The 24551-nt window shown below is 44.8% G+C and overlaps 2 protein-coding genes across 2 annotated transcripts in view; one reads left to right on the forward strand and one right to left on the reverse strand.

The window, feature by feature from the left end:
• WDR77 (WD repeat domain 77) overlaps positions 1-6110 on the reverse strand; it is a 31012-nt gene extending 24902 nt beyond the window's left edge. Inside the window, exon 1 of the mRNA XM_056558260.1 lies at positions 5879-6110. Within this exon, the coding sequence (XP_056414235.1) occupies positions 5879-5963 (85 nt within the window). The 5' untranslated portion in view covers positions 5964-6110. The remainder of the gene's footprint in view (positions 1-5878) is intronic.
• A 223-nt stretch (positions 6111-6333) lies between these two features.
• The window catches only part of ATP5PB (ATP synthase peripheral stalk-membrane subunit b), a 29486-nt gene continuing 11268 nt past the window's right edge, over positions 6334-24551 (forward strand). Inside the window, exons 1-4 of the mRNA XM_056558261.1 lie at positions 6334-6516; positions 8140-8176; positions 12268-12413; positions 16123-16286. Of these exons, the coding sequence (XP_056414236.1) occupies positions 6489-6516; positions 8140-8176; positions 12268-12413; positions 16123-16286 (375 nt within the window). The 5' untranslated portion in view covers positions 6334-6488. The remainder of the gene's footprint in view (positions 6517-8139; positions 8177-12267; positions 12414-16122; positions 16287-24551) is intronic.

The raw sequence follows: 24551 nt of genomic DNA on the forward strand, positions 1-24551 counted from the left end.
ACTCAATTTTTGAATTTTTACAAGGGGTAAAACGACAACATTTTTACTTGTATTTGTAGCCCAATTTCTCTTGAGTAAGCACATACCTCATATGTAAAGTGTTCGGCGGGCGCAGTAGAGGGCTCAGAAGGGAAGGAGCGACAAGGGGATTTTGGAGAGTACGTTTTTCTGAAATGGTTTTTGGGGGGCATGTTACCTTTAGGAAGCCCTTATGGTGCCAGAACAGCAAAAAAAAAAAACACATGGCATACCATTTTGGAAACTAGACCCCTCGGGGAATGTAACATGGGATAAAGTGAGCCTATATACCCCACAGGTGTTTCACGACTTTTGCAAATGTAAAAAAACAAAACAAATTTTTACCTAAAATGCTTGTTTTCCCAAAAATTTTTTATTTTTAAAAAGGGTAATAGCAGAAAATACCCCTAAAAATTTGAAGCCCAATTTCTCCCGATTCAGAAAACACCCCATATGGGGGTGAAAAGTGCTCTGCTGGCGCACTACAGGTCTCGGAAGAGAAGGAGTCACATTTGGCTTTTTGAACGCAAATTTTTCTCTGGGGGCATGCCGCATTTAGGAAGCCCCTATGGTGCCAGGACAGCAAAAAAAAAACCCCCATGGCATACCATTTTGGAAACTAGAGCCCTCGGGGAACGTAACAAGGGGTTAAGTGAACCTTTATATCCCACAGGTGTTTCACGACTTTTGCATATGTAAAAAAATATATATTTTTTTACCTAAAATGCTTGTTTTCCCAAAAATTTTACATTTTTAAAAAGGGTAATAGCAGAAAATACCCCCCAAAATTTGTAACACAATTTCTCCTGAGTACGGCGATACCCCATATGTGACCCTAAACTGTTGCCTTGAAATACGACAGGGCTCCAAAGTGAGAGCGCCATGTGCATTTGAGGCCTAAATTAGGGACTTGCATAGGGGTGGACATAGTGGTATTCTACGCCAGTGATTCCCAAACAGGGTGCCTCCAGCTGTTGCAAAACTCCCAGCATGCCTGGACAGTCAACGGCTGTCCGACAATACTGGGAGTTGTTTTGCAACAGCTGGAGGCTCCGTTCTGGAAACAGTGGCGTACCAGACGTTTTTCATTTTTATTGGGGAGGGGAGGGGGGCTGTGTAGGGGTATGTGTATATGTAGTGTTTTTTACTTTTTATTTTATTTTGTGTTAGTGTAGTGTAGTGTTTTTAGGGTACAGTCGCACGGGCGGGGATTCACAGTAGTTTCTCGCTGGCAATTTGAGCTGCAGCAGAAAGTTTGCGGCAGCTCAAATTTGCAGCCAGATACTTACTGTAATCCTCCGCCCATGTGAGTGTACCCTGTACGTTCACATTGGGGGGGGGACATCCAGCTGTTGCATAACTACAACTCCCAGCATGCCCGTTGGCTGTCTGTGACTGCTGAGAGTTGCAGTTTTGCAACAACTGTAGGCACACTGGTTATGTATCACTGAGTTTGTGACCTAACTCAGTGTTTCACAACCAGTGTGCCTTCAGCTGTTGCAAAACTACAACTCTCAGCAGTCACCGACAGCCAACGGGCATGCTGGGAGTTGTAGTTATGCAACCAGCAGATGCACCACTACAACTCCCAGCATGCACTTTAGCTGTTTGTGCAAGCTGGGAGTTGTAGTTATACAACAGCTGAAGGTACACTTTTCCATAGAAAGAATGTGCCTCCAGCTGTTGCAAAACCATAAGTCCCAGCATGCCCATAAGGGAATGCTGGGAGTTGTGGCGGTCTGCCTCCTGCTGTTGCATAACTACAGCTCCCAGCATGCCCTTTTTGCATGCTGGGAGCTGTTGCTAAGCAACAGCAGGAGGCTGTCACTCACCTCCAACGATCCAGACGCTGCAGGTCAGTCCCTCGTCGTCTCCGCCGCCGCAGCTGCTCCTGGGGCCCCGATCCCAACAGGGGCGCCGGGGATCGGGGTCCCCAGCACCCGGGGTGCACGTCCCGCACCCGCTCACGTCCTCCAGAAGAGGGGCGGAGCGGGTGCGGGAGTGACACCCGCAGCAGGCGCCCTGATTGGTCGGCCGGTAATCCGGCCGACGAATCAGGGCGATCGTGAGGTGGCACCAGTGCCACCTCACCCCTGCAGGCTCTGGCTGTTCGGGGCCGTCAGAGACGGCCCCGAACAGCCAGTAATTCCGGGTCATCGGGTCACTGGAGACCCGATTGACCCGGAATCGCCGCAGATCGCTGGACTGAATTGTCCAGCGATCTGCGGTGATCGCCGACATGGGGGGGCATAATGACCTCCCTGGGCGATATGCCGGGATGCCTGCTGAACGATTTCAGCAGGCATCCGGCTCCGGTCCCCAACCGGCTAGCGGTGGGGGCCGGAATTCCCACGGGCGTATGGATACGCCCTCGGTCCTTAAGGACTCGGGATGCAGGGCGTATCCATACGCCCTATGTCCTGAAGAGGTTAAGGTATAAAAAGTGACCAAAAAGACACTATTTTGGACTTTGGAATTTTTTTGCACGTACGCCATTGACTGTGTGGTTTAATTAAAGGAGAACTACGGGATTGAAAATTTTACCCCCTATCCGACCGCTGGGGCCCCCCACAATCTCCCGTACGGTGCAGCGGCTTTCTGCATAGAGAGCGCGTGTCGACCACCGCACGAGGCGGCGGCTGACACGCGCCCTCCATTTACTGCTATGGGAGAGCCGAAACGCTGCCTTTGGCAAAGGGGGGTGATTCAAACTTGAATTAGGGAAGGGGTTAAATCATAACTTTTTTTTTTTTGCAATGTTATAGCCCCCATAGGGGACTATAACATGCAGTACATTGATTCAATACACTGATCAATGCCTTTGCAATGCAATGCATTGATCAGTGTTATCGGCAATTGATCGCTCAAGCCTGGATTTTAGACTTGGAGCAATCAATCGCCAATCGGACGTGCAGGAGGCTGGTAAGGCACCCTCCTGATGCGTCCTAGCTGATCGGGACATCGCGATTTTACCGCAATGGTCCCGATCAGTCCAACTGAGCTGCCGGGAAGCTTTCACTTTACATACGGCGATCAACTTTGAACGGCGATGTCCGGCATTAGCCACGGGTCCTGGCTGCTGATAGCAGCCGGGACCATGCGGGTATGATGCGAGCTCAGCTCCTGAGCTCGCTTCATAATCCTCCCGTGCCGCAGCGCCATTTATAAACTGCGCTTTGCTTCAAGGGGTTAATGAAAGTTTAAAGGACACACATTAACCCCTTTCATATTAAAAGTTCAAATCACCCCCTTTTCCTATATAAAAGCGTAAACATAATAAAAAATATTTGGTAACGCTGTGTGCGTAATTGTACGAACTATTCAAATAGAATGTTATGTATCCTGTACGGTAAATGACGTTAATGTAAAAAAATAGGGATCAACCGATTATCGGTTTGGCCAATATTATCGATTTTGGACGTTATCGGCAATTACCTGGTCCCTGAAAAATAGTGAGTTTGAAAATTTTGTGAAAAATTGGAAAATTGCTGAACTTTGAAGCCCTCTGGTGTCTTCCAAAAGTAAAAACTCAAATTTTATGATGCAAACATAAAGTAGACATATGGTATATGAGAATAAATTTTTTTATTTTGAATATCCATTTTCCTTACAAGCAGAGAGCTTCAAAGTTAGAAAAATGCAAAATTTTCAAATTTTTCATCAAATTTTGGGATTTTTCACCAAGAAAGGATGCAAGTTACCATAAAATTTTACCACTAAGTTAAAGTAGAATATGTCACGAAAAAACAATCTCGGAATCAGAATGATAAGTAAAAGCATTCCAGAGTTATAAATGTTTAAAGTGACAGTGGTCAGATGTGCAAAAAACACTCGAGTCCTAAGGTGTAAAATGGCCTGGTCCTTAAGGGGTTAAAATTAAAAAAAAAAATTTTAAAAATGGGATTGCATATACATTTTTTTATTGTGTAAAGGTTTCCTTATTTTAGAATAAAAATTACTATAAGAAAAAAGATTACATTGAAATCTGCTGCTTCAAATACGGCACATCAAATATACGCAGGATACTGTACTTGTGAATACAAATGAATAAGAAATAAAGTTGGTGATCAAGAACGCGCATGTGTTCGAAACGCGTCCATAGGAGAAGTTTGCTGACTAGGTGAAGGTGCATGGTGTGTGCTCTGCATTTTTAAGAAAAAGTTCAATAAAGGATCTACGTTTTTAAGGGACTGCTGGACTACCTTTTCTTCATTTGCTTACTTGTGAATACACCCTTAAAGGAGATATCTAGTGCTGAAAAACCTATCCCCTATCCTATGGATAAGTGGACCACCGCACGAAGCGGCAGCTGACACGCCCCTCAATACAGCTCTATGGCAGGGCCGCAGCACTGTATAGGGGGATGTGTCAGCTGCAGCTTCGTGCGGTGGTCAACACGCCCCCTTCCCGCGGGCTGCCGGGGCCCCATAAAGGAGATTGCAAGGGCCCCAAAGGTCAGACCCCCGCGATCTGCAACTTATCCTTAGGATAGGGGATACGTTTTTCAGCACTGGACTAAGTGCAACTCTGATTATGGCGGTGGGATCTCTGTTTAAATCTTCAGGCAACTTTGTAGCCTGAGACTACATGGATCGGCCCAGAAGCCCCTGCACTTTGAGGATCAAAAGTGATCCACACAGATCTGCCAACAGCCCCATGAAGGGAGCACTGTACTAAACTAATGTCTACCAACTACTGATCCACCCTCTGCTCCTATTCTACTGTTTGTCCTATAATTATGCACGCTTAGAGCAGCTGAGCATGCATGTGTCAAGAATATAGGGCGTTTTCCAATTAAAGACTTTCAGCTTTTGCAAATCTCCCAGCATGCCTGGAAAGCATTTGGCTGAGTTGTGGCTTTGAAACATCTGGAGGGCCAGTGTGTGGAGACCACTGATCTAGGACAGATGGGGGTTAGTAGCTGTCAGACATTTGTGGCACCGCTGATCTCCAAGGAGACACGTGCGGCCCCCTGCACCCATAAGGATATCATGGGCCCCCCCTGCACCCATAAGGATATCATGGGCCCCCCCTGCACCCATAAGGATATCATGGGCCCCCCCCTGCACCCATAAGGATATCATGGGCCCCCCCCTGCACCCATAAGGATATCATGGGCCCCCCCTGCACCCATAAGGATATCATGGGCCCCCCCTGCACCCATAAGGTTATCATGGGCCCCCCCTGCACCCATAAGGATATCATGGGCCCCCCCTGCACCCATAAGGATATCATGGGCCCCCCCTGCACCCATAAGGATATCATGGGCCCCCCCAGCACCCATAAGGATATCATGGGCCCCCCCCTGCACCCATAAGGTTATCATGGGCCCCCCCTGCACCCATAAGGATATCACGGCCCCCCCTGCACCCATAAGGATATCACGGCCCCCCCTGCACCCATAAGGATATCATGGGCCCCCCCTGCACCCATAAGGATATCATGGGCCCCCCCCGCACCCATAAGGATATCATGGCCCCCCCTGCACCCATAAGGATATCATGGCCCCCCCCTGCACCCATAAGGATATCATGGCCCCCCCCTGCACCCATAAGGATATCATGGCCCCCCCCTGCACCCATAAGGATATCATGGGCCCCCCCCTGCACCCATAAGGATATCATGGCCCCCCCCTGCACCCATAAGGATATCATGGCCCCCCCCTGCACCCATAAGGATATCATGGCCCCCCCCTGCACCCATAAGGATATCATGGCCCCCCCCTGCACCCATAAGGATATCATGGCCCCCCCTTTACTCTCACGGATGACAATGCATACAATAGGTCTCCATTCATACAGATCTAGCCAGCACTGTCACATGCTCCTGTGTAGACAAACACTCAGCTACAATGGCTGACCTCTTCGGTACCGCACCGCCCCCAGCTGGGTCTCCATACAGGCCGGGGCCCTCATCGGACTCCCCCATGGACTCGCTTTGCTCATCCTTCCTGCACGTGCGGCTCTCACACCGGTCACTACGCTCCTTCCCGCCAAGCACCGCGCCTCCAGGCCCCGCCCTCCCGTCACTGAAGCCGCGCCCACAAGTGTGTGCCCTTGACTGAGACGCAGGATCACACAAGGAGTTATCGCGCTGCCTAATAGCAACCAATCACAGCCCAGCTTTCATTTTACTAGAAAATTATGAGACATGGAAACAGAACTGTGATCGGTTGCTATGGAAAACAAGGAGAATCTTACTATGAGACAGCGCGATAAGTCTCCAAGATATTTAGAATGTGAAGTGATCCCGCATCTGTTCCTGGTGACCGGTGTTTTGCGACGTTCCCTCATCTAAGATGGCGGAATTGTAATGACATCCGAGCGGCGTGAAGTGACGTGTTACGTTCAGAGGTGGGCGTGTCCTCCGCCATCTTGATTCTTCTTGTCAGGGACACAGAGGGCACCGGTTTGACTGGCAGCGTCTGGGTCTATTCTGTCTCCCAATCATCTGCACACAGCGCCCGCACCATGCTGTCCAGAGCCTCCCTGCTGACAGGTGAGACCCCCTGGAGGAGAGGCCTGGGGGGCCCTGTCCACACCCGCATGAGGGGCCCGGGGTACAGGGGACACTTACAGGGGGCTGCTATGGTCTCCAGGGATTGCTGAGGGTGCAGGTGACGGATGTTTGGCGGTGGCACCGTGTGTGACCTACATAGTGAGCACTGTCACCTCTGCTGGAGCTCATGGGCCTGACCTGACCTTGTGACGGTTCTGTGTGATCCAGAGATCCCTGCAGATCTAATGATTCTGTGCATTATACATAGGGATGTATTATTAACTGCAGAGGTGTATGATGATATAGAATAATTTATATATTTTGGGATTGGGTATGCAGCAGTCTGTATACTACATCTACAATCGTATATAGGACCTGCTTCAATCATTTTGTTAGGTACTATACTGTGTATGGTGATCTAGTACCATATATACCTGAAGCAATCTGTATGCTAAGTACTATACTGTATATCAATGTATGGCGATCTAGTACCATATATACCTGAAGCAATCTGTATGCTAAATACTATACTGTATATCAGTGTATGGTGATCTAGTACCATATATACCTGAAGCAATCTGTATGCTAAATACTATACTGTATATCAGTGTATGGTGATCTAGTGTATATACCTGCATCAATCTGTATGCTAAGTACTATACTGTATATCAGTGTATGGTGATCTAGTGTATATACCTGCCTCAATCTGTATGCTAAGTACTATACTGTATATCAGTGTATGGTGATCTAGTATATACCTGCATCAATCTGTATGCTAAGTACTATACTGTATATCAATGTATGGTGATCTAGTGTATATACCTGCATCAATCTGTATGCTAAGTACTATACTGTATATCTGTGTATAGTGATCTAGTATATACCTGCATCAATCTGTATGCTAAGTACTATACTGTATATCTGTGTATAGTGATCTAGTATATACCTGCATCAATCTGTATGCTAAGTACTATACTGTATATCTGTGTATAGTGATCTAGTATATACCTGCATCAATCTGTATGCTAAGTACTATACTGTATATCCGTGTATAGTGATATAGCATACAGATTGATGCAGGTATATACTAGATTACTATACACGGTTATACAGTATAGTACTTAGCATACAGATTGATGCAGGTATATACACTAGATCACCATACACTGATATACAGTATAGTACTTAGCATACAGATTGATGCAGGTATATACTAGATCACTATACACGAATATACAGTATAGTACCTATCATACAGATTGATGCAGGTATATACTAGATCACTATACACGGATATACAGTAGAGTATAGTACTTAGCATACAGATTGATGCAGGTATATACTAAGTACTACACTATACACGGATATACAGTATAGTAATCTAGTATATACCTGCATCAATCTGTATGCTAGGTACTATACTGTATATCCGTGTATAGTGATCTAGTATATACCTACATCAATCTGTATGCTAGGTACTATACTGTGTATCAGTGTCTGGTGATCCTGTTCCTGGGGTATTGGCTTGTAAACAATTTAGAAGAATCCTGATTCATTGCTGCTTCCTATCTTTATTACATTGAAACTTTATATTAAATATTTGTTTTTCTTTCACTTTACCAGCTGCCAGCTTGAAAAACTCTGCTCCTGTCACGGTTGGGTGAGTATGGTTTGTAATCTTCTCTCTGTAGTAAGTACCTTTTGTGTCATGGCTTCTGTGAAAGAGGCACTGTCATTAAGAAGAAAATTTTATATATATATATATATATATATATATATATATATATATATATATATATATATATGTGTGTTGTAGTTCTACTAAGATGACTTTTTTACATATACAATTATTTAAAGAATAAATTTTACTTAAAAAATTTAAATAGTCACCACTAGGGGTCATCTATCTTTATGCAGACTACTCTGTATTTTGCAGCATACTTGATACTGGCCGTAAAGTGCGTTGGTATCCAGTATAGGAGATCACCATTGAACCACTGCAGCCTTCAGTTGATCCTAAACTACAACTCCTATGATGAGTTGAAGTTTTGCAAACAGCTGGGAGTACAATCTTTGTAAAACTCTGTTTTAGAGCTGTGTATTCTCCAGCTGTGTGCCTCCAGGTCTTGCAAAACTACAGACAAAGGTTGAGTGGGCATGCTGGGAATTGTAGTTTTGCAACATCTAAAGGCAACACTGCTCTAACACAGTGCTTTACAAACACTACAACTCCCAGCATGCTTGAACAGCCAAAGCTTTCTCTGACTCCTGAATGACAAAGAAGCTGATCAGACATTCATGAGTCTGTGAAAGCTGAATCACACACTTAGACAGCTATGTTGATTAGCATCCAGCTTTACTAGGAACAGATAAAAAAAATGTATGAATAAAAACTGCCGTGCAGTGTTTTGCAGACTGCCAGGCTGCTCCCAGACTCAGAGCAGAGGAGTCATCCATCCATTATTTATTTTTTGCACTGTGACATTTACACTGTAAGATTAGAAGCCAGGAGGCTCTGCTTCATCTATGGTACTAGGGGTACAAACAATGGTCTGTGCACCCCATGAACAAGATCAGTCATTGGATTTCCACTTTTCGGCAGTAGAGAAAGCTCTAGGAGTTGTACCTTGCTGTTAAAAGTGGTGGGACCCCGGCTAAAGCTCTGAGCGGATCCTAGGAGATACCATATTCACCTTCCCTGTATGTCAGTGTTTCCCAACCAGTGTGCTTCCAGCTATGGCAAAACTACGACTCCCAGCATGCCCGGACAGTTGGAGTAACTGCTGGTTGGGAGGAAGATCATTCTGTAAGAATTGTAGTTTTGCAACAGCTGGGGGCTCTCTGGTCAGAAAACACTGGTCTGTTGCAATGAATCACAGGTGTATTTCAGTGGGTGTGGTGGCTGATGTGTGGGAGGGAGAAAAATGAGATTTGTAGTTTTGAGGGAACAAAATCCAACAATAAAATAGCCAGTTCACGTAAAGTCTGTGTTATGGTAATCTCTTTATCCCCAAGACCAGCGCAGATCCTTCCTAAGCATGTCCATTACTGCCTGCCAGGTACGTACTAAAATCACCTTATGGTGGAGAACCCCTTTAACTTGCAACAAGTTTGTTGTAGAAATTTCTGCTACTGAAAAATCTCATATGTGGACAGGGTGGTTTTTGCAACAGATGCATAGATTTCCGCCAACTTTATTCAGCTGGATCAGACAGTCACATAATCTTTTGCAACAGGATTTGTTGTGTGCTAATGTGCTATTCAGTCAGTGACTGGCTTGTTCCTCTCCGAATCCTTGTCTAGAAGACTAGGGCTTCACTGCGAGTTTCAGTGCTAGGATAATCACCACTTATGCTAACCTATTGGGCTAGAGAGACATAACATGACTGGCATATACACAAGTGACTTTGTGCCCCTGTTGCGGTTTTGCACTCGTGGAGCATATCAACAGTGTAGTCCCAGTTTTTGCTTTCGAATCAGGCTGCAAGACGGGATTCCTCTATTTGGTGCGTTTTTTTTTCTCTTTGGAATGTTAAAACAAATCCGTCATCAGGATCACCCGGTGATACTTACAATGTCCTGAATGGCCCAGCCGTTGTGCCGTTATCGCTGTTTTTCTTTTTATGTAAATTATGTCCTTGGGGCATGGGCGGAGCTAGGACCAGAGCTTCGGGCACCCCACATGATCTTCTGCCGGTCGGGCATTCCGCCTGGCTCATCAATATGCATGACCTTCCTCCCTGCTCTTGCGGCTCGGCGCATGTGCAGCTCTCAGAGTACACCTGGAAGCGGTGTCAGTTTCAACCTCATGAAGCAGAAACTGACGCTGCTTCCGGGTGTTCTCTGGGACCAGCGAATGCGCCGTGGCGAAAACCTGCCGCGAGAGCAGGGAGGGAGGCCATGCATATTGATGAGCCAGGCGGAATGCCCGCCCGGCAGAAGATCACGTGGGGTGCCCGGGGCTCTGGTCCTAGCTCCGCCCATGCCCCAAGGACCTCATTTACATAAAAAGAACAGCGATAACGGCACAACGGCTGGGCCAAGCCTGTATGACAGGTTAGTGCGGGTGATGCTGATGACAGATTTCCTTTAAGGGTTAACTAAGGGAGCTGTCCTCTTGCATAACAGCTCACCTTGCTGATAACTTTCCTGCACATACAGGTGCTTATGATTAGGTGGGTGGAGTTCCACTTTACAAGGTGCCTTTTGTTAATAAAAAAATTTAAAAATTCTTCCAGCAGTATACAGTTAAGGTTCTTTTTTCATATAGTATTTTGGAAAAATATTTTGACCTAAAAAAAAAAAATATACCAAAAGGGTAAACAACGGCTATAAAAACCAAGTGGGAACATAGCATAAGGTAATCCTGTAGTACTTGGGATACTTAGTGTATACATGAAAGAAAAATGTCATCCAGAAATGATAGTATCCAACTGTGTAGAGGAAGAGGGGTGCAGTTGCCCATAGCAACCAATCTTTGCTTCTTTCATTTTTTTAAGTCTCTTTAAAAATTAAAGCAATCCGATTAGTTGCTATGGGCAACTGCACCCCTCTTCCTCTACACAGGTTTTGATAAATCTCCCCCATAGTGAGTAGAGACATTTTCATGATATCCACACTTCATGGCGTATGGGTTTTTACTGTGGATATTGACAACTGCTCTTTAAAGGATTATTCCTGCGCCAGCATAAAAATTACCATCCATTGCCCCAATCTTCTGTATTGCTTGGTGCAGGACTTGCCCACTCAGAACATCGCTGTGGGCAGGTCCTTGGGGACCAAATAGGGGCTTGCGGGGAACTGGAATAGGTAAGTTAGTTGTGTATTTTTATTTTTACGGGCCCTACGTGTTGTAGTTTTGCCATGGCTGCAGGCACCCTGGTATGGAAACACTGAAATACAGGGTAGGTGAATATGGGCTTTTTCTAGGATCTGTTCAGTTACTGCTCAGAGCTTCAGTCGGGGTCCCACCATTTTGATCGTATTGTTTGTAGTCGACTGAGACAGGACACTGCTGCGGCCAGTGATTGGAAACACTGTGTGCTACGTCAGCTGCAGACAGTAACATCTGCAGACACTAGAAGCAAAATAGCAGCAGCCACAGAAGGAAAACACTGACAGGTGAGAGAGGTACGTGTAAGCATTTTTTTTTTTTTTGCAAAAAAAAAAAAAAAAAAATTGACTGGATACCCCATTTAAAAATTTATGGTGGCACTAGATAACCCCTTTAAAGGGGTACGTCCTATACATCTGATAATATACATTGGATAAGATGTCTGAGCACAGGGGTCCTGCCGCTGAGGACCCCCGCGATCTCCCTGCTGCACCCGGCGTTCGTTTAGAGCATCGAGTGCAGCACTGGAGCGCCAAATGCAAGTCTATAGGAGGGGGCGTGGCCATGACATCACGAGCGAGGTGTGACATTGCCAGTCATCCAGCATGTGCACCGGTTGTCTGGGCTGCCGCAGCCGAGATCGCAGGGGTCCCCAGTGGCGGGACCCACACGATCAGACATCTTATCGCCTATCCTTTGGATAGGGGTTTGAAGTCTAGGGCGGAGTACCCCTTTAAGCTTCACAATACATGGTACTACAAAAAGACAAAAGCAACAATATCTAGTTTATAATTTTTTTTATAATGCAACATTTTATCTCCACTCAGCTGTTTCTGTGATAGACATAATGAAGACTTGTAGATGATCTATGTACTCTAGTATCTGTCTCAAGTCTTATTCTCTCTTTTTTCCACCAGTGTCTTGAACACATGCCGGGCTTTCCACACTGGCCAACCTGCCCTGGCCCCAGTAGCTCCCCTTCCAGAGAAGCCGGGGAAAGTTCGCCATGGATTGATTCCTGAAGAGTTCTTTCAATTTCTTTACCCCAAAACAGGAGTCACAGGTGTGTGAGTATACAAAGGGGGGTTTCTGTGAGGGACACATCGCCTATCTGCAGGTAGGGAATGTCTGGTGGGGTCCAATTGCAATCATGAAATCTGGAGTCTCATGTCTCCTGTTTGAGTGGATCAGTGACTGTACTTGTCTATATTCATCAGGCATATAGATTTAAATGGTGCAGCAGTGGGACCCATATTCTTGTGTTTACTGGAGGTCCCAACAGTCAGACCACCACCAATCAGACATTCATAAACTCCTTCAGATAGATAATGCAAGTCTTTTATGGAAAACTTATTTAAAGTGGTTCTTCACTATATAACTTTTTATGAACATTGGGGGAGATTTATCAAAACCTGTCCAGAGGAAAAGTTGCCCAGTTGCCCATAGCAACCAATCAGATCGCTTCTTTCATTTTTAAAGAGACCTCTGAAAAATGAAAGAAGCGATTCGATTGGTTGCTATGGGCAACTGGGCAATTCTTCCTCTGCACAGTTTTTGATAAATCTCCCCCATTATCCCCAGGCTGCCAGCATATAAAACGTAGACTTACTTTCCACCGCACCCTCGGTGCCCCAGTATTGCTGCTCCCATCCCCCGGTGCGGTTTACTTTATGGTTGCCAGTGGTCGATGTGTCACACTGCGGCTTGGCTAATTGCCAACTGCAGCAATGTCCTATCTTGGCTGACCTGGCCTTCTTCCTGGTGCTGGGACTTAATAGGTCACATTGCAGCTCAGCCTATCTCCAGCCAAGGCAGGACATTGCTGCAGCCAGCCATCAGCCGAGCCTTAGTGCAACTCGCTAACTGGTAACCAGGAAGTTTATTTTCTTTGTATATGTTTGCAGCCTGGGGATAATGTTTTAAAAAAAGGAAGTTAAATAGCGGAGTACCTTTTAATGTCTTAGCAGTGCAATCTACATAGAGGGGAAATCTTTATACTAGTTCTCATCTTTATGCACATGCTTATTTTGTAGTAAGTACAGTTTTTTGGAAAACACATTAGAACATAACATTTGCAGAGCTCTGTTGAGTGCTGGAAACTTAAATGGGCACTGTCCGATACAAAGACTTTTTATTGTTGCACATCTTGGCAAAACATTACCATTTCTAATATACTTCATAAGAAAAAAAAAGATTTCCTTTTTATGGAAATCATGGCTTATAAAATCATGACTTTGTCCATGCCTGTGCTTCAGGAACAAAGTCCAGTAAGTGAGGGTGGGCTAGCACTCCTCTGTGCTCTCACCTGTCTGATAGCACTTATCTGTGCTCTCTCACCTGTCTAACAGCACTCCTCTGTGCTCTCTCACCTGTCTGACAGTACTCCTCTGTGCTCTCTCACCTGTCTGACAGTACTCCTCTGCTCTCTCTCCTGTCTGATAGCACTCCTCTGTGCTCTCTCTCCTGTCTGATAGCACTCCTCTGTGCTCTCTCTCCTGTCTGATAGCACTCCTCTGTGCTCTCTCTCCTGTCTGACAGCACTCCTCTGTGCTCTCTCTCCTGTCTGACAGCACTCCTCTGTGCTCTCTCTCCTGTCTGATAGCACTCCTCTGTGCTCTCTCTCCTGTCTGATAGCACTCCTCTGTGCTCTCTCTCCTGTCTGATAGCACTCCTCTGTGCTCTCTCTCCTGTCTGACAGCACTCCTCTGTGCTCTCTCTCCTGTCTGACAGCACTCCTCTGTGCTCTCTCTCCTGTCTGACAGCACTCCTCTGTGCTCTCTCTCCTGTCTGACAGCACTCCTCTGTGCTCTCTCTCCTGTCCTGTCGGACAGGAGAGGGAGCACAGAGGAGTTCTAGCCCACCCTCACTTACTAGACTTTGTCCATGCCTGTGATTCAGCTTGGACAATGCCATGATGTTATAAGCCATGATTTCTTTAAAAAGGAAATACAATTTTCTTATAAAGTATATCAAAGGGCTAAAGAGTACCTATCATAAACTAATCTGTCCCTAAAACCCTCCAGCATCTGTCCCAGACTAGCCTTATCCCTAAACCCCCCCCCCTTGTCCCTTTTTCCAGGCTCATCCGCCTGGACAGTCATTGGTGGTCCAGCGAGGGAGGAAATGGGCGTGGCCCTGCAGGGGCAATGTCACCTGCCCAGCCAGCAGTGGTCCGTACGTGCCCTACGTGAGGGGGGAAACTGCTTCCTGGACCATGTAGGGTGATACATAGTGGGCAGGATTACAACTGTAAAAAAAAAAAAAGTATGAAAGGTAGATTTGTTTTTTTTTATGAAATATATTACAAACATTTTTATTAATGCATAATCTAGATTATATAAAAAGTTATGTTTAATGAGAGTGCCCATTAAATGTTTTGCCAAGATGTACAACATATAAAAAGTTTTTGAATCACAGTGCCCATTTAACCCCTTAATGACGCCGGACGTGAATATACGTCCTGGTGAGCTGGTACTTAACGCACCAGGATATACATGAGGTATAGCAGACTCATCCACATCCTTGATAAAGCCATGCAGAGTGGCGAAACATGTAGGATGCAGCAGAATTAAGTTTTAACCTAGCACCAACATATACTGGCTGGAAATAAACAAAAAGTGAGGCAGCAGCCACACTGCAGGTGGCATTGCCCTATAAGCATATTGAGCCTGAGTCAATACTAGGCTCAGTATTGAATGAATTTTCAATTAATTCTCATTCAGTATATGGTATACAAACATATATAACTAGTCCCGGATGGGAAAGGATTACACTAATTACTGGAGAGAATATATCAGTATGTCTGTCTGAAAACCCATGCATGTCACATCAGCTAAATAAAGTAAGCACAAGCCATACACAAAACACTATTAGTCTCTAATAATAGCATATGCTGCACTGTATAAGCAAAAGAATAAAAAATAATTCCCAGAGTGCTTCTTAAAATGCCATACTAAGTCCTATTATGAGAACAAACAAAGCATAAAGAGATGGTGTCCCATTGTTCTGTCTGATGGACAAGTCTCCATATGACAAGTCTCCATATGACAAGTCTCCATATGACAAGTCTCCATATGACAAGTCTCCATATGACAAGTCTCCATATGACAAGTCTCCATATCCTGTTCTTACTTGATCAGAACACTTTTAGGGATCTGGGGTGGTGTTGTGTTCATGGCTATCACAGTGTTATGGTATAACATTGACTAGGGTACCAGCACTTTAAAGTGCCTTCCTTATATAAGCATACCATGCCCTCCTTTTTTGAATATTAACCAAATAATCCAAAATATATTGTTGTTTTTATTTTACCGTTTGAGTTTTATATCTGATTTATCTTGCCTTACATAGTATAATATCTCTGTCCCTATACTGCAGGACAGTGCACGGTGGAGCACCAGGTGGCAGTGGTCTCAGAGGCACTCAATAGAGAGGTTATGTTCACACGCTGGAATTCCGCATGAATTTATAGCCAATACGCTTCAAGTGGATTCCGCTGTCCCATTCACACAGTAGAATTTCTGCTGCAGGAATTCTATTGAAGTGAATGGGCAATACATTTCTGCAGAATTCCGTGCAGACATTCTGCCATGTGAACATAGCCTAATGCTCCACAGTGAACAACGCAGTCCACGCCAAATCCCCCAATCGCCAGCCTTCAAAGAATTCCATAGGGTGCGCACTCAGTTACAAATGATCACAGCTTTTGAAATAAGATGTTTCTGGTAGTTTTGCAGAACTGACTATTTATATGTTTGTTTTTTTGTGTATAGGACCTTATATGTTTGGGACTGGACTTCTTGTCTACCTTTTGTCTAAAGAAATATACGTCATAAACAATGAATCTATTGCAATGCTTTCTATGGGTCTTGTCAGCGTCTACGCTATCAAGAAATTTGGTCATAAAGTGGGAGAATTTGCTGACAAACTTAATGACGTAAGTGATGTTTTTTTTTTGTTTGTTTTTTTGTGTTTTGTTTTGCTTTTTATTTTTTCCTTTATTTATTTTTTTCCTTAACCCCTTAAGGACCAGAGCACTTTTTGCAATTCTGACCACTGTCACTTTAAACATTAAGAACTCTGGGATGCTTTTACTTATCATTCTGATTCCGAGATTGTTTTTTCGTGACACATTCTACTTTAACATAGTGGTAAATTTTTGTGGTAACTTGCATCCTTTCTTGGTGAAAAATGAAAATTTAGCATTTTTCTATCTTTGAAGCTCTCTGCTTGTAAGGAAAATGGATATTCAAAATAAATGTTTTTTTGGGTTCACATATACAATATGTCCACTTTATGATTGCATCATAAAATTTATGAGTTTTTACTTTTGGAAGACACCAGAGGGCTTCAAAGTTCAGCAGCAATTTTTACATTTTTCACAAAATTTTCAAACTCACTATTTTTCAGTGACCAGTTCAGGTTTGAAGTGGATTTGAAGGGTCTTCAGCTTAGAAATATCCCACAAATGACCCCATTATAAAAACTGCACCCCCCCCCCTCCCCCCAAAGTATTCAAAATGACATTGAGTCAGTGTTTTAACCCTTTAGGTGTTTCACAGGAATAGCAGCAAAGTGAAGGAGAAAATTCACAATCTTCATTTTTTACACTCATGTTCTTGTAGACCCAATTTTTGAATTTTTACAAGGGGTAAAAAGGAGAAAATTTTTACTTGTATTTGAAACCCAATTTCTCTCGAGTAAGCACATACCTCATATGTCTATGTAAATTGTTCGGCGGGCGCAGTAGAGGGCTCAGAAGGGAAGGAGCGGCAAATGGTTTTTGGGGGGCATGTCACCTTTATGAAGCCCCTATGGTGCCAGAACAGCAAAAAAAAAAAAAACACGTGGCATACCATTTTGGAAACTAGACCCCCTCGGAACATAACAAGGGGTAAAGTGAACCTTAATACCCCACAGGGGATTCACGACTTTTGCATATGTAAAAAAATATATTTATTTTTTTTACCTAAAATGCTTGGTTTCCCCAAATTTTACATTTTTAAAAAGGGTAATAGCAGAAAATACCCCCCAAAATTTGAAGCCCAATTTCTCCCGATTCAGAAACCACCCCATATGGGGGGGAAAAGTGCTCTGCTGGCGCACTACAGGTCTCAAAAGAGGAGTCACATTTGGCTTTTTGGAAGCAAATTTTGCTCTGGGGGCATGCCGCATTTAGGAAGCCCCTATGGTGCCAGGACAGCAAAAAAAAAAACCACATGGCATACCATTTTGGAAACTAGACCCCTCGGGGAACGTAACAAGGGGTAATGGAAACATTTATACCCCACAGGTGTTTCACAACTTTTGAATATGTAAAAAAAAATGCTTGGTTTCCCAAAAATGTTACATTTTTAAAAAGGGTAATAGCAGAAAATACCCCCCAAAATTTGTAACACAATTTCTCCCGAGTACGGCGATACCCCATATGTGACCCTAAGCTGTTGGCCTGAAATACGACAGGGCTCCAAAAACCCCGAAAGAGCGCCATGCGCATTTGAGGCCTAAATTAGGAACTTACATAGGGGTATTCTACGCCAGTGATTCCCAAACAGGGTGCCTCCTGCTGTTGTAAAACTCCCAGCATGCCTGGACAGTCAGTGGCTATCTGGCAATACTGGGAGTAGTTGTTTTGCAACAGCTGGAGGATCCGTTTTGGAAACAGTGGCGTACCAGACGTTTTTCATTTTTATTGGGGAGGGGAGGGGGCTGTGTAGGGGTATGTGTATATGTAGTGTTTTTTTTACTTTTTATTTTACTGTGTGGTAGTGTAGTGTAGTGTTTTTAGGGTACAGTCGCATGGGCTGGGGTTCACAGTAGTTTCTCGCTGGCAGTTTGAGCTGCGGCAGAAAATTTGCCGCAGCTCAAACTTGCAGCCGGATACTTACTGTAAACCTCCGCCCATGTGAGTGTACCCTGTACATTCACATTGGGGGGGGGGGGGGGGGGGGGAATCCAGCTGTTGCAAAACTATAACTCCCAGCATGTATGGTCTATCAGTGCATGCTGGGAGTTGTAGTTTTGCAACAGCTGGAGGCACACTGGTTGTGAAACACAGTTTGGTAACAAACTCAGTGTTTTGCAACCAGTGTGCCTTCAGCTGTTGCAAAAGCTACAACCCCCAGCATGTACGGACAGTGGAAAGGCATTCTGGGACTTTTAGTTATGCAACAGCTGGAGACACACTGGTTTGCTACTTAACTCACTGTTTCACAACCAGTGTGCCTTCAGCTGTTGCAAAACTACAACTCTCAGCAGTCACCGACAGCCAACGGGCATGCTGGGAGTTGTAGTTATGCAACCAGCAGATGCACCACTACAACTCCCAGCATGCACTTTAGCTGATTGTGCAAGCTGGGAGTTGTAGTTATACAACAGCTGAAGGTACACTTTTCCATAGAAGAAATGTGCCTCCAGCTGTTGCAAAACTATAAGTCCCAGCATGCCCATAAGGGAATGCTGGGAGTTGTGGTGGTCTGCCTCCTGCTGTTGCATAACTACAGCTCCCAGCATGCCCTTTTTGCATGCTGGGAGCTGTTGCTAAGCAACAGCAGGAGGCTGTCACTCATCTCCAACTGCTGATCCACGCCGCCGCTGCAGGTCAGTCCCTCACCGCCGCTCCTGGGGCCCCGATCCCAACAGGGATGCGGGGGATCGGGGTCCCCAGCTGCCGGAGTCCTCTTCCCACGCCCGATCACGTCCTCCGGAAGAGGGGCGGAGCGGGTTGCGGGAGTGACACCCACTGCAGGTGCCCTGATTGGTCGGCCGGTAAACCAGTGCCACCTCACCTTCTGGCTATGGCTGTTCGGGGCCTTCAGAGACGGCCCCGATCAGCCAGTAATTCCGGGTCACTGGAGACCCGATTAACCCGGAATCTGCCACAGATCGCTGGGCTGAATTGTTCAGCGATCTGCGGCCATCGCCGACATGGGGGGGTCATCATGACCCCCCCCCCCCCTGGGCGATATGCTCCGATTCCTGCTGATCGATATCAGCAGGTATCGGGCACCGGCTCACCTCCGGCTAGCTGCGGGGGGCCATGAATGGACAGGACGTACTCATACGTCCTCGGTCCTTAAGGACTCGGAAACGGGGGCGTATGAGTACGTCCATTGTCCTTAAGGGGTTAAGGACGCAGCTCATTTTCACCTTAAGGACGCAGCCCTTTTTCGCAATTATGACCACTGTCACTTTATGCATTAATAACTCTGAGATGCTTTTACTGAATATTCTGATTCTGAGAGTTTTTTTCGCGACATATTCTACTTTTAGTGGTAAATTTTCGTCGTTACTTGCATCCTTTCTTGGTGAAAAAATCCCCAAATTTCATGAAAATTTTGCATTTTTCAAACTTTGAAGCTCTCTGCTTGTAAGAAAATTGGTATTCCAAATGCATTTTATATTGATTCACATATACAATATGTCTACTTTATGTTGGCATCATAAAATGGACATATTTATACTTTATGATAAAAAATTAGAGGGCTTCAAAGTATAGCAGCAATTTTCTAAATTTTCATTTAAAATTGCTAAATCTGAAAGAACAGATGTTACAGAACTACAACTCCCAGCATGCCTGGGCAGTCTAGGCATGCTGAGAGTTGTAGTTTGGCAACATCTGGAGGGCTACCGTTTGGGCACCACTGTAATAGTGGTCTCCAAACTGTGACACTCCAGATGTTGCAAACCTACAACTCCCAGCATGCCCAGACAGGCTGTCTGGGCATGCTGGGAGTTGCAGTTTGGCAACCACTAGAAGGGCAGCAGTAAAGATCGCTTTACTGCCACCTTTCTCCCCCTAAACCCGTCCCCCCCACCGTCGCTTCCCTACCTGCGCCGCTGATCTCCACTGTCTCCACCGATGATCGGCGGTCCCCACGGCATCTTCTTTCCAGGTACCGGCCGCCATCTTCTCCCCCCGTTCTGCAGGGGGTGGGTAGAGTGGGGGTTTCCATGGCAACCCCCTGTCGTGCACTGCCATTGGTTAGAACTCATTTCTGACTAATGGCAGGGGATAGTAGGAGATTGCAGCGCTGCAACCTCGCTCCTATCCCTCAGAATGATCAGGGCTGTCACTGACAGCTACGATCATCCCTATTTTCCGGGTGATCGGGTCACCAGAGACCCGATCAGCCCAGAATTGACTGAATTGACATGCGATTTTCTCCGATCGCCGACATGGGGGCGTCTCAGGACCCCCCTCGGCGATGTGCCCCGGCATGCCTGCTGAATGATTTCAGCAGGCATCCCGGTCCGGTCCCCAACCGACTAGCGGCGGGGACCGGAATTCCCACGGGCCTATCCATACGCCCTACGTCCTTAAGGACTCGGGATGCAGGGCGTATGCATATGCCCTACGTTCTGAACAGGTTAATGAATGTGAAGAACATCTGTGTTCAGTTAGAAAAAATCCATAGTTTTATTTTAAGACCAACACTACTTTTTGTTGCCTCTCACCCTGCGTTTTCATGATATAGGGATTTAACCTTCATAAAGGGATGTGAATATGAAGCTGAAGTGCTGTGAATCAGGCTCCCCCAAACCTAGCATTCATGCCACTTTATGAAATAAAATTTACGCCCACCTGGCTACTCAGGAAAAAGAGCAGATGGTCAAGCAAATGGTTAAATTCCTGTGTCTAGCAACAAACTAAATAGTATTGGAATCAGCACCATATACTACAATATTATATATTAATCCTCTAGAGGACCGGTGATGTATATGTACATTGTTGCTGATGTCCGGCATTAACCCCTCATATGCCGTGATCAATACAGATCACGGCAGTGCTGCACTTAAAATGGCTGATCTGATCGCCTGCGGCACTGCTGCGGGGATCAAATCAGCCAAGATGGCGGGCAGAGGTCCCCTTACCTGCTTCTGTCATCTCCTGGTGGGTCTTCTGCACTGATCTGCCTTCCAGCATACCAGAGCAGAAGATCGCCGTTAATACTGATCAGTGCTATGCCCTATGAATAGCACTGAACAGTATTAGCAATCTAATGATTCCCTATGGGGACTGAAAAAGTTAAAATGTCAAAAAAAAAGTTGAAAAAGCCCCTCCCCCAATAGTTTTAAATTACCTCATTTTCCACATTTTAATAAAAAAAAAAGTGTAAAAAAATAATAATAAACATATTTGTCATCATTGCATGCATAAATGTCCGAATTATAAAAATATAATGTTAATGATCCACCTACTGTGAATGACGTAAATGTGTTTAGAAATAAATAAGTCTAAAATTCCTGCAAAACAAATTTATAAAAAGTGATCAATAAGTCACATATACGCAACCGTGATACTAAAACAAACTACAGATCATGGCGCAAAAAATGAGCCCTCAAACATCCCTGAATACAGAAAAATAAGAAAGTTACAGGTGGTCAAAATAGGGCAATTTTAAATGCAGTGATTTTGTAAAAAAAAATAAAAAGTTTGAGATTTTTAAAAGCAGTACAATAATAGAAATGTGTGTAACCAAGGAAATAATTTTAATCGCATTGACCCATAAAGAAAACATCAAATTTTTACCTTAAAGTGTACAGCGTGAAAACGCCCTCGTATGTGTCTGTCAATGGAAGTATAAAAAGTTATGGATTTTAGAAGGCAAGGAGGAAAAAACGAAAACGCAGAAATGGCTGTGTCCTTAACCCCTTAAGAAACCGGTACGTCCTTGGTCCTGCTCTCCTTATATAATGCGGGGTTACACAGTATCCCAAACAGGCATCCCAAACAGCTTACAGGACAGCGGGAGAGTCCCTACCTGCCTCCTCGCTGTCCGATCGCCGAATGACTGCTCAGTGCCTGAGATCCAGGCATGAGCAGTCATGCGGCAGAATCGTCGATCACTGCTTTCCTATGAGAAACCAGTGATCAATGATGAAGATCAGTGTGTGCAGTGTTATAGGTCCCTATGGGAGCTATAACACTGCAAAAAAAAAAGTGAATAAAGATCATTTAACTCCTCCCCTATTAAGTTAGAATCACCCCCCTTTTCCAATAAAAAAAAAACAGTGTAAATAAAAATAAACATATATGGTATCACCGCGTGCGGAAATGTCCGCATTATAAAAATATATCATTAATTAAACCACTCGGTCAATGGCGTGTGCGCAAAAAAATTCCAAAGTCCAAAATAGTGCATTTTGGGTCACTTTTTATATAATTTAAAAATGAATAAAAAGTCCTATCAATGCAAAAATGGTACCGTTAAAAACTTCAGATCACGGCGCAAAAAATCACGGCGCCCTCATACCGCCCCATACACAGAAAAATAAAAAAGTTATAAGGATCAGAAAATGACAATTGCTATTAATTTTCCTGCATGTAGTTATGATTTTTTCCAGAAGTCCGACAAAATCAAACCTATATAAGTAGGGTATCATTTTAATCGTATGGACCTACAGAATAAAGATAAGGTGTCATTTTTACTGAAAAATGTACTACGTAGAAACGGAAGCCCCCAAAAGTTACAAAACTGCGTGTTTTTTTTTCAATTTTGTCGCACAATGATTTTTTTTTCCGTTTCACCGTAGATTTTTGGGCAAAATGACTGACATCAATACATAGTAGAATTGATGGCGCAAAAAAATACGCCATCATATGGATTTTTAGGTGCAAAATTTAGAGTTATGATTTTTTAAAGGCAAGGAGCAAAAAACGAAAATGCAAAAAAAGCAAAAAACCCCGGTCCTTAAGGGGTTAAGGTGCAAATGGGATGCTTCCTTAAGGAGTTAATGACATAATGTACTTTATATTAGTGGTAAACTTTGTTTATACTTGCTGAGGTTTTTGTTAAAAAATTAGAATTTTTCAAGTTTTGAAATTCTCTACCTGCCTCTTGTGACATTCACTGTACACTAAAAATGGATTGGTACAATTATACCGATACCTAATTTATATGGTTTCTTTGTGGTTGTTTTTACTGCAGCATAGTATAGCTGTAAGTATACACTGACAGTTCCCCTGTGAGACCCAGCCTATGGCTGGACCCCACAGGCTTCCGTTGTTTGCAGAAGGCGGCTGTCCAGACATGCTGGAATTGCAACATCTGGAGGCACACTGTTCGGAAGTCACTGGGTTAAAGCATAGCGATTTTAAAAACCTGCCTAGTTTTCTAATCAACCCTTCAGAGTGGTGACCAAGATGATTTTACTGCTGTTATTAAACCCTTGAGAGGCCCCTCCACGGTACAGAGCTGTTTCTCATCCTAGGGCTGGGCGGTATGACCAAATATGTGTATCACAGTATTTTTGTGACTTATGGCGGTTCCACGGTATATAACGGTATGTTCCCCCCCCCCCCCCCCAAAAAAAAAAAAAATGATCAGCCCAGCGCTGCACTGTCCCATCGGGGAACTACTCACATATCACCCGCAAGCGATGCCCTCCTCATCCTCCTGTTTGTTGCGAGCTGCCGGCGCTGACACTCTATACTGTACACTGTATCCCTATGCCCAGGCTGCAAAAGATAAAAAAAATAAATAACGCACCTTCCTACGTTGGCCTTGCGCTCTTCCTGGGGACGAGAACGTCGGACAGTCATCAGCCTATCACCGGCCGCAGTGATGTTCCTCCTCGGCCGGTGATAGGCTGAGCCCACTGTCATGTAAGATGCGGCCCGCAACAAACAGGAGGAAGAGGAGGGCATCACTTGCGGGTGATATGTGAGTATTTACCCTGATGTGGACAGCGCAGCGCTGGGCTGATAATTAATTGGGGGGGCAGAACAGTGCTTGCTGGTCACATATGATTAGTTCCCCAATGGGGAGGGCGCAGCGCTGGGCTGATAACTCATTCATTCCCGGGGGGAGGGGCCAAACCAGTATTGCGGTATAGGGAAAAATTCATATGGTGCAGCACAAAAAATTTGGTATGAACCGGTATACCGCCCAGCCCTATCTCATCCTCTCCATTTTATGGGGCTAGTAGTACATAGGGCTGGTGAAAATGCACTGCCGCTGTTCCTGGAGGACGGTTTACACAGTACATTGTAGATTGTGATTCCCCTTCAACAGGCAGATGGGCTCAGCTTGCAGGCACCTAGCACATGCTAAGCTCTGCCCCCCACTTCCTGTATTGTGTCCTGGGTCTCAGGTCAGATTGCAAAGAAGATAGTGGTCAAGACATTATAGCTGCTTTTCTGATGTAAGAGGTCGTATTTGGTCATTGATATACAAAAAAGCTATCATGTGAAGTTGTT

This window comes from Hyla sarda, chromosome 2, assembly GCF_029499605.1.
Source record: "Hyla sarda isolate aHylSar1 chromosome 2, aHylSar1.hap1, whole genome shotgun sequence".
In the NCBI taxonomy this organism is placed as follows: domain Eukaryota; kingdom Metazoa; phylum Chordata; class Amphibia; order Anura; family Hylidae; genus Hyla; species Hyla sarda.